This window comes from Cavia porcellus, unplaced genomic scaffold (genome assembly GCF_034190915.1).
Source record: "Cavia porcellus strain 051 isolate PalLab524CR breed Dunkin Hartley unplaced genomic scaffold, mCavPor4.1 scaffold_15, whole genome shotgun sequence".
In the NCBI taxonomy this organism is placed as follows: Eukaryota; Metazoa; Chordata; class Mammalia; order Rodentia; family Caviidae; genus Cavia; species Cavia porcellus.
In genome coordinates this window covers 9,930,288-9,942,366 of record NW_026947498.1, presented here as the reverse complement: position 1 = coordinate 9,942,366, position 12,079 = coordinate 9,930,288, and the positions used below count along the sequence as shown (strand labels likewise).

At 56.7% G+C, this 12,079-nt stretch overlaps 1 protein-coding gene and 1 long non-coding RNA gene across 4 annotated transcripts; one reads left to right on the top strand and one right to left on the bottom strand.

The window, feature by feature from the left end:
• Window positions 1–2,211: 2,211 nt before the first annotated feature.
• Cfap410 (cilia and flagella associated protein 410) lies at window positions 2,212–8,856 on the bottom strand. 3 transcript variants are annotated; one of them, XM_063224587.1, is made up of 8 exons: window positions 8,651–8,836; window positions 8,106–8,251; window positions 7,370–7,388; window positions 6,678–6,724; window positions 5,491–5,720; window positions 4,928–5,129; window positions 4,337–4,433; window positions 2,212–3,079 (listed from the first exon to the last, which is right to left on the bottom strand). In XM_063224587.1, the coding sequence occupies exons 4-8, from the start codon at window positions 6,704–6,706 to the stop codon at window positions 2,951–2,953; spliced, it is 687 nt and encodes a 228-aa protein (XP_063080657.1). In that variant the 5' UTR covers window positions 6,707–6,724; window positions 7,370–7,388; window positions 8,106–8,251; window positions 8,651–8,836; the 3' UTR covers window positions 2,212–2,950. The 3 variants fall into 3 exon arrangements, with proteins under 3 accessions (XP_063080657.1, XP_063080656.1, XP_005001056.1); XM_063224586.1 differs by lacking the exon at window positions 8,106–8,251 and having other exon boundaries at window positions 8,651–8,856; XM_005000999.4 differs by lacking the exon at window positions 8,106–8,251 and having other exon boundaries at window positions 4,928–5,102; window positions 8,651–8,853.
• A 121-nt stretch (window positions 8,857–8,977) lies between these two features.
• LOC134470449 (uncharacterized) lies at window positions 8,978–11,344 on the top strand. The gene is made up of 2 exons (XR_010039334.1): window positions 8,978–9,132; window positions 9,497–11,344. It is a non-coding gene; the product is annotated as an uncharacterized LOC134470449 (long non-coding RNA).
• Window positions 11,345–12,079: the final 735 nt, after the last annotated feature.

Sequence of the window (12,079 nt, the reverse complement as noted above, 5' to 3'; positions counted from 1 at the left end):
ATGCTGTGTTCTACATCTCACCTCCCGGTGGTGGTAGATCCCCCAGCATAAGGTGCTGCTCCCCACCCTCAGTGCTGCCTGGGCCCTGGACATGCCGTTAACTTCATGAGACCTGCAGGCCACACGTGGCCTGGGCAGGGGTCTCCCCCAGGCTGGCCTCTTGTGGTGGGTGCCTGGGGGTCTGAAGTCTCTGGTCCAACACACACCTGGGCAGGACGTTCCCTGGCTCATCCTGGGGTCTGGAGACCCAAGTGTGCAGTGGCCAGTGCCTGAGCCTTGCAGACCTGGCCAGGACATGGGGGAAGGGGCCACCCCCTCTATGAAGCCACATGTCCCCATGCTGGGCCAGAAGCTCCAGGACCATGGTGCCTACCACGCCAGCCTGCAAGGTGTATCCTGCTCTGTGCTTTGCCCTGGCTGCCAGGATGACGTGGAGCGCCCAGGGCAAGCACACACCAGCCGTTGCTGCGTGGTGCTGTCTACAAGTAAGGAGAGGGATGGGGGCCACTCTTCCCCCAGCTGAGGGGGAGCCAGGGCTTCTTGGCAGCCCCCTGGAGCTGCTGCTCCTTGGGGCATGCAGGGAGCCCACACAGGAGCTGCAGCTTGTGGGGAGGCAGCCAGGGGATTTTGAGTCTCACTGCCTGAAGACCATGTATGTCAGGCGTGAGGAGCATTGATGTTTCTGGCAACTTTGGGGACCTGAGAGCCCCCAGCAAACCTCAAAGTGGTCAGGAGACTAAAGCTTGGAGCAGAGTGGTTGTGGCAGGCTCCCTGGGGAGTCTGTCGTCATCTAATTCTGCATCAACAAGGGATGAAAGGGCTTGGCTATGCCTGCAGAGTCGCTGTCACCTACTACCCAGAGATGGGCTTGTGACTTATTAGCGAACTGGAGACACCTGAACCCCTCTCGAGCTCCCAGGGGCCCTATGTGCAAGACATGGGAGTCTCCTGGGCCAGCGGCAGCCAGGGGACATTCCTTCACTGGGCATGATGACTCCAGCTAGACTCTGCCCACCAGGACAGCCACCACAGGGTCCTGGGGACAGGGAGAAAGAAACCACCCTGCTGCCACAATGCTGGCAGTGGGTGAGATCACAGGTCTGTCCCTTCGCCTGGCCCAGCTGTCTCCAGAGGGGACAGCATCTGCTGGGGGCTGTGTCTTCGAGGCTGCTGCCCTGTGCTGGGGCCACCTTTCCCTTGGGAAGAGGAAGGTAGAGGGACTTTTCAAGGATACCTGGCGCCAGGCCTGGCTGGAGATTCTGGGGATCATGGCAAGATGAATACGTGGTGACCCCATTCAGCAGGTAGCAAGTTTGAGGATGGTGATGTTGAAGGGAGATACCACGATGACTGCCCTGCGGGCCACTCCGTGCCTCTAGCCAGGTGGGAGTTTGGCAGCTCCACAAGGCCAATGGTTCCCGCCTGGCTGCAGCCCTTAGAAACCTGGGTTCCCAGGTGCTCTGGAGAGGGTCCTGGAGCCTGGCCCCCCCCCCCCGCCCCCGGCACCTCAAAGGGTCCATGTCTCCCAGGTGATGCCCCTGGCCTTTCCCTTAGCTTCACTGACTGGGCCTGAGTCTCTGCTGGGGCCACCATGAGTATGCCCACAGAGGCCACCTTCAGACAAGGAGCAAAGGGCCAGGGCTCCCTCCTCAGTCGGGCAGGAGACGCTCACCAGTCTTTGAAAACTACCCAGTGTGGGATATGGCAGTGCTAGCCATTCACCCTTGCCCAGGCACATGTGCCCACACAGAAGGGCTTCTGTCGTCAGCCCTGGGCCCTGCAGGGGCCCAGGAGGACCCATAGGTGGGGTCAGGTGTCCTTGCCACAGACTGTCACCCTGATTTTCACATTGTCCTGGTTCCTCCTGTGTGCCATGCATTAGGGCTGGGATCCTGTTTTGGGGGTAGAAATCCCCGGCTTCTGCCAGGCTTAGGGTCTGAACCTGCTTGTGCCACCACAGCTGTTGAGCTCAGGACTATGAGTTTCCTGGATAATGCCAGGGACACAGGGCACCGTCTCCTCCCAGGAGCAGCTCTGGGTGAGGAGGCTGAGGACATGATCTGCTCCTGCCACACTGTGCCGAGCATGCGCTCTTTCCGTAGTGAGGAAGCTCCAGGCCTCCTGCCAGTGCCCTGGGCTCAGGACCCAGAACACAGGATGCCGGTGGCTGCCTTCAGGCCGGGTGTTCTGGAGTTAAAATCACCCCACCTGTCCAACAGACAGGGCTTTATTCACTTGTGACCAGGGGAAGCAGACAGGGCTGGGGCCATCCGCCTGAGGTGTCCCATCTTGTGACCCCTTGCTTTCCACGCTGAGGTCACACTTACCCTGAAGCGTAAGCAAGGGGACCTTGACAGTCACCAGTCCCCATCTTGTGCCCCAGTCCAGTGCACAGAGGGCTCTGCTGAGCCTCAAGCAGCTGGCTCATCAGCTTGCGTAGCAGTCCCTTGAGCCAATGTGCTGTCGGCGGTGTGGGTGTGGCTGTCACAGATGGCCCTGACCCAGAGAAAGTGGCAGAAGGCACGTGCGCCCCGTCCCCATCAGTCACTGTGCACTGGCAGGAGGTCCCTCACTGGGCTGCAGCCTTACCCCCAGCTCCCAGCTTCCTGGCAAGTCCGCCCTTCCTGTGGACACAGACTGGGGGGCACGGGCGCTGCGGGCCTCACACAGGCTCAGCACGGGTCCCCCACTGCGAGGCTCCTCAGAGCACAGAAAAAGGACACAGAAGTGCAACCCTGACCAGGCCTGCTGGGAAGGAGCCAAAGTTCCTGAATGTGGCCATGGTTTCAGTAGAGAGCCCAGATTCCCATGGCCTCTACGGTCTAGTCTGGGATGGCCCAGTATGGGTGGGCATCTCCACAGCCCTGGGACAGGACTGCTCTGCCTTGTCTGGTGTGGGCCAGGCTCTGTGGTATGGGTAGGCTCCTGCGGCAGGGCATGCCGGCCCCTGTCACGCTGTGTCCTCCTGCAGCTCCAGCCTGTGCAGGACCTGTAGCTGGCTGCCCACAGCGTGCTGCACGGCCTCCAGGCCCTCTGTGTCCAGCTCCCGCAGCAGCAGCAGCACAGCCGTCAGCACGTTCTGGGGGCAGGGAAGAGATGACCAGCATGAGGAGGGTCAGAGTGCAAACCTGGCAGCACTGACCTCTTCAGGCAGGGAGATGGAGCCACATGGGCCACTGGCCCTGGACTGCCCAGTGTGGTCTACTCCCGTGGCTCTGCCTGCATCCCTGTGCCAGGAGATGAGGGGCCACATGGACAGCTTATATATGTTCACATATGAAAGGCCACATGGACTGCTGGGGAAGGACCGTGCCCTGTGGCTCAGTAGTAGGCCCACACTGGGAGGTAACCAACATGCACCGACCCACCCAAGGCCCTGCACGTCTTTGGGGCTCTGAGGCCCCTGTATCCTGGCAGTGCCTGTGGTGCCAGCAGCAGAGGGAGGCTGCAGGGGGCAAGCCTGCACCTATAGTGACACCGTGGGGCTAGGGGAGGTGACTCGTTCCCTCTCCCTCTCCATTCAAACAGGCCAGAGGCCATGCCACACCGCAGCCCATGTAGGCACATGTGTGGCCGCATCTACCACTGCTGGGGAGGCCCTCCAGACAAAAGCTCGTTCTGTAGGATGGGGCTCGGGCTCTGGCTTCCTGCCTTCCCACAGGTGCTCACATGCTAAGGGTCACCAGAAGGACAGGGAGCCCTGGCCGCCCCTTTACCTGACCCTGCTTGGCACCAAGGGCCCATGTGCCCACACAAGGCAGACACAGGCACAGAGAGGAGGTGCTGGAGCCATCGGGCCCCTGCATAGACAGGGTCCTCGGCAGCGCCATTTCCCTCATGGCCTGGAGTCAGCAGCCGGTGAGCTCTGCTCCCACAAGCTCACGGCCGCAGAGGACACCCAAGATACCCTTGGGAGAAACAGCTTCTCTTCTCCAGGTGAGGGTGGGGTAGAGGGTAAGGGGCTGCAGGACAGCCGGATGCCATGGGTGCCAAGTGGGGACGCAGGGAGGAGCGGGAAAGGCACGGACCTTGGGCTGTCATTGAGGGGTCCATTCAACCTTTTTCAGCAGCCACCAGTCAGAAACCCTGGGTGTTCTGCCCCCAGGGCACCTAGCCACCTGGATCCAGCAGTTTGTCTGCAAGCAGTGGGGCTCTGCCAACTCCAAGCCAGTCGTGCAGCCATCCAAGGCGTGCTGGAAGCTGCCAGCATCGGGGACAGCTGTGGTGGCACTGAAGCCAGCCATGGGGGGCCTGGGGAACTTGGCTGGGCTCACCCAGTGTCCAAGTGCTGGGCAGGAGCAGCGGGGAGCTTGGCATGACGACTGGTGTCACTCACCCTGTTCTTGTGGCTGTTCACGGTATTGCTCTGTGGGAACGAAGGAAACCGTTGGTCCCTGTCTGGGTTCTTCAGGCTGAGGTGGCCCTGGACACAGCTGGTGAGAGGGATGCCATGCAGGTGCGTGAGGGCTATGGGCACTAAGTCAGTACCCAGCAGGACATGGGGGAGGCTGAACCCACTGTGGGGACTTCCATGTGGCACCGGGCTCACGCTGCTTCAACCCCTGGGGCACCCTCCACGTGCCCGTCTCCCGACTGTGACCCATTCATCCGGGGCCTCAGAGCAGGCACCTAACTTACGGGGGATCAGTGCACTAGTGCCAGCCTGCAGCTGCCACTACAGGGTCACATCCAATGCCCCCACCAAACAGGGGCCATGGACACTCAGCCTGGGTTGCACTAAAGCATCCACGCCCTTCCCTCTGTGTTAGGACAGCAACAGGTATCCAGGGTAGTGCCTCGGCCACACCCCACCCCTGAGGAGCTTGTCCTGCATCTGCAGTCCCCTGGAGGGTGGGGGGCGGAGGAGTGGTCAGGGAACTCCAGCAGCCCTGTCTGGGCCCCGGCGTGGGCGCGGCTCCTAGCTCACTCTGCCTCCTCCTCCATGCAGCTCAGCGTATCCTGGCCAGGCTCAGTGTCGGAGCCCAGGGTGCTCAGGTTGTCAGGTGGCTCCTGATGCTCCTGGCTTGCGCCCTCCCTGCCGGGAGCAGCTGTGATTTCGTCTCCCTCCATCAGCGCACGGGTCAGCTCCTCTTCAGTCACCGCTTGGGGGAAGGGTGGAAGAAGCGAGGCTGTAAGAGGGGCTCAGCTTGCACAGCTGCATGCTGTGGCCCTGGCTTCTGCCCACCCTTCATCCTATGCATGCAGGAGCCGGGACCAGGCTGAGCAGAGGTGGGTGGGCTGCAGCCTGGCAGCCCTGGGCAGTGAGCGAGCAGCCCTGGACCCCGACAGGAGGGCAGGAGGGCACCGAATGGTGTGGGGCTATGGAGCCACCTGCACAGCTGGTCTCCAGGAAGCAGCCCAGTCAGAGAAGTGCATCCTCACATGGTGCCTGGTGGATGCCACCCCTCAGGCAGAGGGAGGATGGGACCTGGGGGTCTGTTGTGCCCGGGCAGCTCTGCACTGGCACTGCGGAGGGCCGTGGACACCCACCCTGGTTGTCCAGCTTCTGCAGGTGCGGCAGATTGCGAAGCACCGTCATGCGGTAGAGGTGTGGGCTGGGGCCACAGCACGGGTTCTCCGCCAGCCATAGCACCCTGAGGTGCGGCAGGCCCTTCAGGTAGAAGAGCTCGTCCAGGCTGGGGATGCGGTTCCTCCTCAGGTATAGTTCGCTCAGGCGGCGGCAGCTGCTCATAGGCTCCAGGGTGGAGACGCTGTTGACGCTGTGGGATGGCACTGTTAGTGACCCATTTGACTCCTGCAGGGCTCAGAGGTAGGCGGGGCAGCTATAGAACCTGGGGCTGGGGAGCCCTGCGGGATCTGCCTGCTCCTCAGACATAGGCCAAGGTCAGAGATATAACAGTCAAGGTCAGAGAAGACTCCAGTCCTAGGAGTGAGCCTCTCGGCCTGAGGCACGTGTGCTCCCACAGCCTCATACTGCACTGATGCCCGCAGGTGGACACTGCACCTTAGAACTCCCCGGAAAACACCACAAAGACCTGAGTGCTGACCTTCCAAACCCATGCCTAGAAGAAGGGAGGCAGGGGCTTGGTTTCGTTTTCTAGGTACAAGAGCAACCACAGAGAGAAACACATGTGGTGTCCACCCCACCACAGATGGACACCAGATACACAGGCCCTCGGCTCAAGGTGGCCAGCACCCTGCTCTCCAACAAGCACTCTTTCTTGCCAGGCCACTCTAGAGTGGGGCACAGCTGGAAGGGACGCCAGTGGCATGTGGACCCTGGAACACACAGCCCACACCTGCAGGTGGCGGGGACCCTGGGTACAGGTTGGGCAGGAGGGAATTCAGGGCATGAGGAGCTCTTCCCCTAGAGTGTTCCCCAACTGCTGACATGCCAAACAGTGACAAGCCCTGTGATACAAAGGAACTGGTGAGTTCCCAGAGTGACAGAACCTGGAGTCCAGGGGTCAGAGGTGGCCACAGTGAGAGGCAGGCAGGCCAGCCCATGGCTTATCAGTAGGAGCCCCAGCTCCTGCTGCAAGCACACAGGTGACTTCTGCAGTGTCAAGGCTGTGGCTAGGTAGGGCAACCTGCTAGGGGCAGGCAGGGGAGGGAGTTGCTGGGAGGCTCACAGAGCTTCCAGTTTGTCTCCTGTCACTCAGTCCCATGGGAGGGACTAAGCAGTCTCCAGCTCCAGTGATGCGGGAGTCAGGTACCTGAGCGTGATCACCTCCAGGCTGGGCATCTCCCGGCATATGGAGATCTGGGGAGGGAAGAAAGAAGGGTCCTATAGGCCATGCAGGCCCAGGCTCATGCTGTTCCATGCAGCCCAAACCTTGCCCACTGTAAGCAGCATGGCTCACTGGTGCCCTCGCCCACTCTTTGAATCTTTTACAGATGCTGCCAGCTGCAGGGAGCATTTCTCACTGCAGAGACCCCCAGAGACGTCAGGTCATGGACCTCAAAGTGCCCTATGCTGGGTCAGAGGCCCACAGAGCGAGGTCAAGGGAGACAGGCTTGAGACCAGGGCTTAGCCCACATCAGCCCTGCTGATTCCACAGAATAGGGTGGGAGGTACTTGGGTCCTGTGCCAGGCACTGCATGTCTGGGCCTTCACAAACTCCTGGACCTAAGTCCCTCATACTCAGCCTTCTACTGCATGGGGTGGGGGACAGTGGAGGTCTGAAGCTGATGCTGACCAAGAAGAGGCCAAAAAGAGTGTCTGATGACCACTGCATCTGCTCTGAGACTCTTCCCCAGGGCACAGCTTTGACTCTGTGCCCCTCCTCAGAGCAGGAACATCAGGCAACACAGGACAGAACCAGTGGCCATGTCAACAACTCTCTTGTGAAAGAAGACACAGCTTTAGGGGCAAGAGCCATGTGGAGATAATCAAGGTGATACTTACATCTGTGAGACGGCTGCCCCTGAGGAAAGAAAAGACATTTGTATTTTAATCTCTTTAGAGCTGGCTAAAAAATATCACAGATCCCCTGAACTAATGACGAATGCTTACAAACCTGACACTGTATGATTTCAATTACAGAGTAAAAAAGAAAGTTTGCCCAGGCAACTAGAAAACCCCAAAAAAGTTGACTTTTTTTTTTAATCCCAGGGATTGAACTTGGGACCTTTCGCTTGCCAGACAGGTGTTTATGCCTCCTGAGCTATGTTCCCAGTCTCTATTGGGTTGATTTTCAACAAAATAAATTATATGTATGGTGTTCAGGGATGCTTTTCAGACTAAGGAAGAGCAGGGGTTGCCCCATTTGCAGGACATGAAAAGATACACTCATTCTTCCGATGGTTAAATACCAGAAGGTCCATTTCCCTCACTGACAAAAACAAGGGAGTGTTCATATGGGGCCAACATGCAACTTATGAAGCCAACTTTAAAGCCCTAAAATGGGCTTGTTGTTTCTCTGGGCTCAGAGAAAGCCCTAACTATCTGTACACAACAAAGAAAGGCATTATTTGGACCAGGGACAGAAGGAAACTACGGCCAAGGCACCAGATGCGCCCAGGCAGACAGAAAGGCTTTTTAATGAACAGGGCTGGGCTTACTCCCTCCAGCACTATATGGGTGCCCCAGAGGCAGGGGTTCATGCCCACCGAACCCCCAGACACACCTACACCCCTTTCACCTGCAGAACACCTCCTCTGGCAGCTGTGGTCCTCCTTGGCCCCACAAGACCCAGCCACCTGCTTGTGAGTCTGTGTTGATGCTACAGGACCAGTCTCTTGTGGTCGCCCCCAAACAGGGTCATCTGGGCACAGCATCCTTGGGCACCTAGTGACCAAAGCGCTTTATAGTCTCAATGTTCTGTTCCTCTAGAAATGGCGATGATCCCCTTGCACTCCTGTCTTATGGGCAGGCCTGACGCCAAAGACCAATGGCAACTTCAAATGCCAGACGATCACAGAGGGGCTTGCAAAAGGCCATCTAAAGCCTGATAGCCCTCCGCAGGGCACTTCTGTCAGGCGAAGGCAGAGCCTGCACATCCCCAGGAGGGGGCGTGACCTCTGCCCCTGGTCACCTGGGCTCGTGCGACCCCTCCCCTAGGCTGCGGGCCAGCAGGCTCGACCCACTCACGGGCTGCTGGGGGGCGGCAGGTGGGCTGGGTCACACAGCCAGTGGAGTGTGGCCGGCCCTTCCCGCTCCACGCAGTACCGCGGGCCCAGTTCTCACCAGCAGTTGAGCTTCCGCACGCTGTGCAGCTCCGAGGCCTTGGCCCGGGACAAGACCATCTTCCGCGTCAGCTTCATGACGGCTGCGCGCGGAACCCAGGCCCTGACCTAGGCCCTTGGTCCCTGGGTATCTGGTCTTCTCAGATGGCAGGTCCGCAGCCGAACGTCTCCAGGGATCTGGCCTGTGTCTCCAGGGGCGGGTCCCGCGAGTCCATTGGCTGTCTGGAGAGTGGGCGGGGCCGCGCGGGCGCAGTGGGGCCGTGGGGGGCTTCCGCAGACCCCCGTGGGCCCGCCCCTCTTTCCCGTCGTCCCCTCGGGGGCCCCCCCCATGTAGGTACTGCGCAAGCGCGGGCCGTTTGTGATGATGCAGTCCGAAGCGACCAACTGTCCGGGGCGGTAGTATTGCCGGGTGGCTCCGGGCACTGGCTGGCGTGGCGGCGTGGGTCCTCGCGGTTTTGAATTACAGCGACTTGAGCTCTTGAGGTCTGTCCAGGGCTGTGCCAGGATTCCTCAAAGACTTGGGACGCTGGCAGGAGGCCGCAAAAATCGAAATCCGTTCTGGTTCTGTGCCGAAAGGGCTGTTGCCAGCAGTGCGGTCTCCCCGCCTCTCCCCTGTATCTGGGGAGTTTGGTGATAGCTTATCGGGATTTCGGTGACAGTACCTGGGTGCTGGTCTTTATTCCCCCAGCCCCATGTGCTCGGAGCTGTCATAGCACCCTTGTTCCGTATCTTAGGCCCAGGCAAATCTCAAACCCGTTTGTTCCGGAAAGCCTTGGCTTCTTTTTATTTATTGGTTTTTTTTTTTTTTTTTTTTTTTTTTTTTTTTTTTTTTGTCTTTTTGAGACAGGGTCTCACTATGCAGTTCCGGCTGGCCGTGAGCTCACCTTGTAACCTAGGCTGGTCTCAAACTCGCAACGATCCTCCTGCTTCAGCCTCCGGAGTGCTGGGATTACAGGCGTGAGCTACCACGCCCAGCCTGGTTTCCTTTTATTTATTTATTTATTTATTTATATTTACATTTTTTATTTATAATATAGTAAAAACGCAACAGAACAAGATAAAACAAAGCCAGTTGAGACAATGTAGTGACATTGGAACACTGGGATGTGTTCAAAGCAGGAAACTGGGATGGTAGTAATAGGTCTATAGTATATTTTATTATCTTCACAATAGTTGTCCAGTCAACTAGGTATAGCGAAATCAAACCAAAAACAGAACATTGTAAAACCAGTTGAAGGAGAATATTGAATAGAGCATAATAATCATTACAAAACGTAACAGTGAAAATAACCTTTGCCTTCAAACAGAACATAGAAGGAAATCTCCTATATTTGCTATATTGCATATGGTCATCCTCTCAAGATATGCCCAGAACTCGGTCCCAATTGCTGGTAGGGGGAGATGTTTGATTCTCAGCCCTAATGCTGGTAGGCTCACAGGAACAGCTTGCTTTCCTTTTAATTCCAAGTGGAGTCCTGAGCCTGGCGTGGTGGCGCACACACCACCATAATCCCAGCATTCTGGGAGACAGGCAGGAGGATCACAAGTTCAATCTCAGACTGGGCAAGTTAGCTATTTCCTATTACAGGTTTAAAAAGAGAAAAGAAAGGCTGGGAATGTAGCTTTGCGAAGGTCCTGTGTTCAATGCTTAGTACTAGTACATAAAAAGACTAATAGTAATAAAAAGGGGTGATGGGTTATATCAAGACCAACGTTTGGGGTCTCAAGCATATTAGATATATTGAGATCCTCACTGACTGAAATTTAGTCAGGCTAATCATCTCCACTCGTGGAATGTGGCCACTTTTCATATCTGATTAAGTTCCTCACACCCTGCCCTCGTTCCCTCATACCCGTATCCTATCAGATCACCATGGCCTGCCTTCACCAAGAGTTCTGCTGAGTCAGTTTAACAAGCGTCCCCCTTCCTCCTGACAGTTCAGTGATTTTCTAGATCCCCGACTTACTGCTTCTTGGCCATAACTCCTGTTATGGATTAAAAACCAGTGGTCAACTTAACGCCAGCTGAATTAAATCAGCAGGGTGCTGAGCACAGATGTTCTACCTGAGGAAAGTTGCCAGCGTAAATAGAGACATGGAGAAGATGAGTGAGGCATTGTGGATTCTCCTATCTGTTGCTGTTTAGCCGTTGATTCTCCTGGAGAAGCTCTGGTCCTCACATCAAGCATTTCTTCCTGGCTCCGGAGGGAAAGACATGTGCTACTTTGTCTCCAGGATGAACTCATCATGCTGGCTTCCCGGTGTGTAGACTGTGCTTATGGTCGGAGGTGCTTGGGGCCTCCGTGTCGCTGAGGATGGCTGTGGTGCTTTTCAGGACAGCCCTGCTTTTTGTTGTAAGTTCTTGGCTCCAGCATAGAACCCTCAACCTACCAGGGCAGCTCCTTCACCCACTGGCATAGACTTTCTAGCTTCCACCGCTGACCTTTGGGCCTTCCTGGCATGGGATCCTTAAAAGACACTGGCTTGAGTTCTTGTCATGGGCTCTAGACCTCCAGTCGGACTCATGGGAGGCATTGTCATGAGCTCTGGGTTTGCATCTGGACTCATACAGGACGTTGCTGTGGCATTCAGGCCTTTGGTTGAATATTCTATGTCTTTGGTGTTGTGGGTAGATTTCCTGCATTTTCCTGTGTTAACTCTGGGTGACCATCATAAAATAATATTACAAATTCCATGTTCTGATTTTAATTGTTCTCCTCACAACCCCTGACCACAACCCCCCCCCCCACCTTTCCTTGCATTTGGAGTGGAGGTCAGTATCCATTAGTGCAGTAGTTTTACAACAGGTTCCCCTTGCAATAAGTGTCAGCCTAATTTTGTATATTTTTGTGATACATAGTGATTGCAATTACCCCCCCCCAATTATTTCCTCTGACAGAAGTCAGGTCACTGTACCAAGCCATCAGAGTGACACCTCAGGCCTGTGGCATTGTGCTTCAGTGGTAGAGAGAAGCTTGACCTTCCTCATGGTGGGGTTTTGCTATGGGGTGGTGGGCAGTAGACTTCTTGCAGGCTCAGGCTACTTGAGCTTACACAGGGCTCTGGCCCTCCCAGCTGAGGACCTGAATTGCAGGCTGGAGCCTGCAGCTGTCCTGGAACTCAGACATATTGAAGCACCAACCTCCATACTGTAGGGGTCAGCAGCTCTAGAATCCAGCCAACTCCCTGTTGTGCTGGCAGGGACCAAGTAGACCTGTGATGGGATGTTGTATGTCACACTCAAAACCAGCTGATGAAGGAGGGCTCTGGTCTCATTCCAGGATTGACTCATCAAGCCCTAACCTTCTGCACCTAGGCAGGTACGGCCGGAGTGAGGGTGGTTTAGGTTGAGGGTTGGGGATGTCAGGTAGGGTTATGGGGGCCCCACTATTTGCTTCCCCAGTCTTGAGACTGCTCACTGATGGTGCCC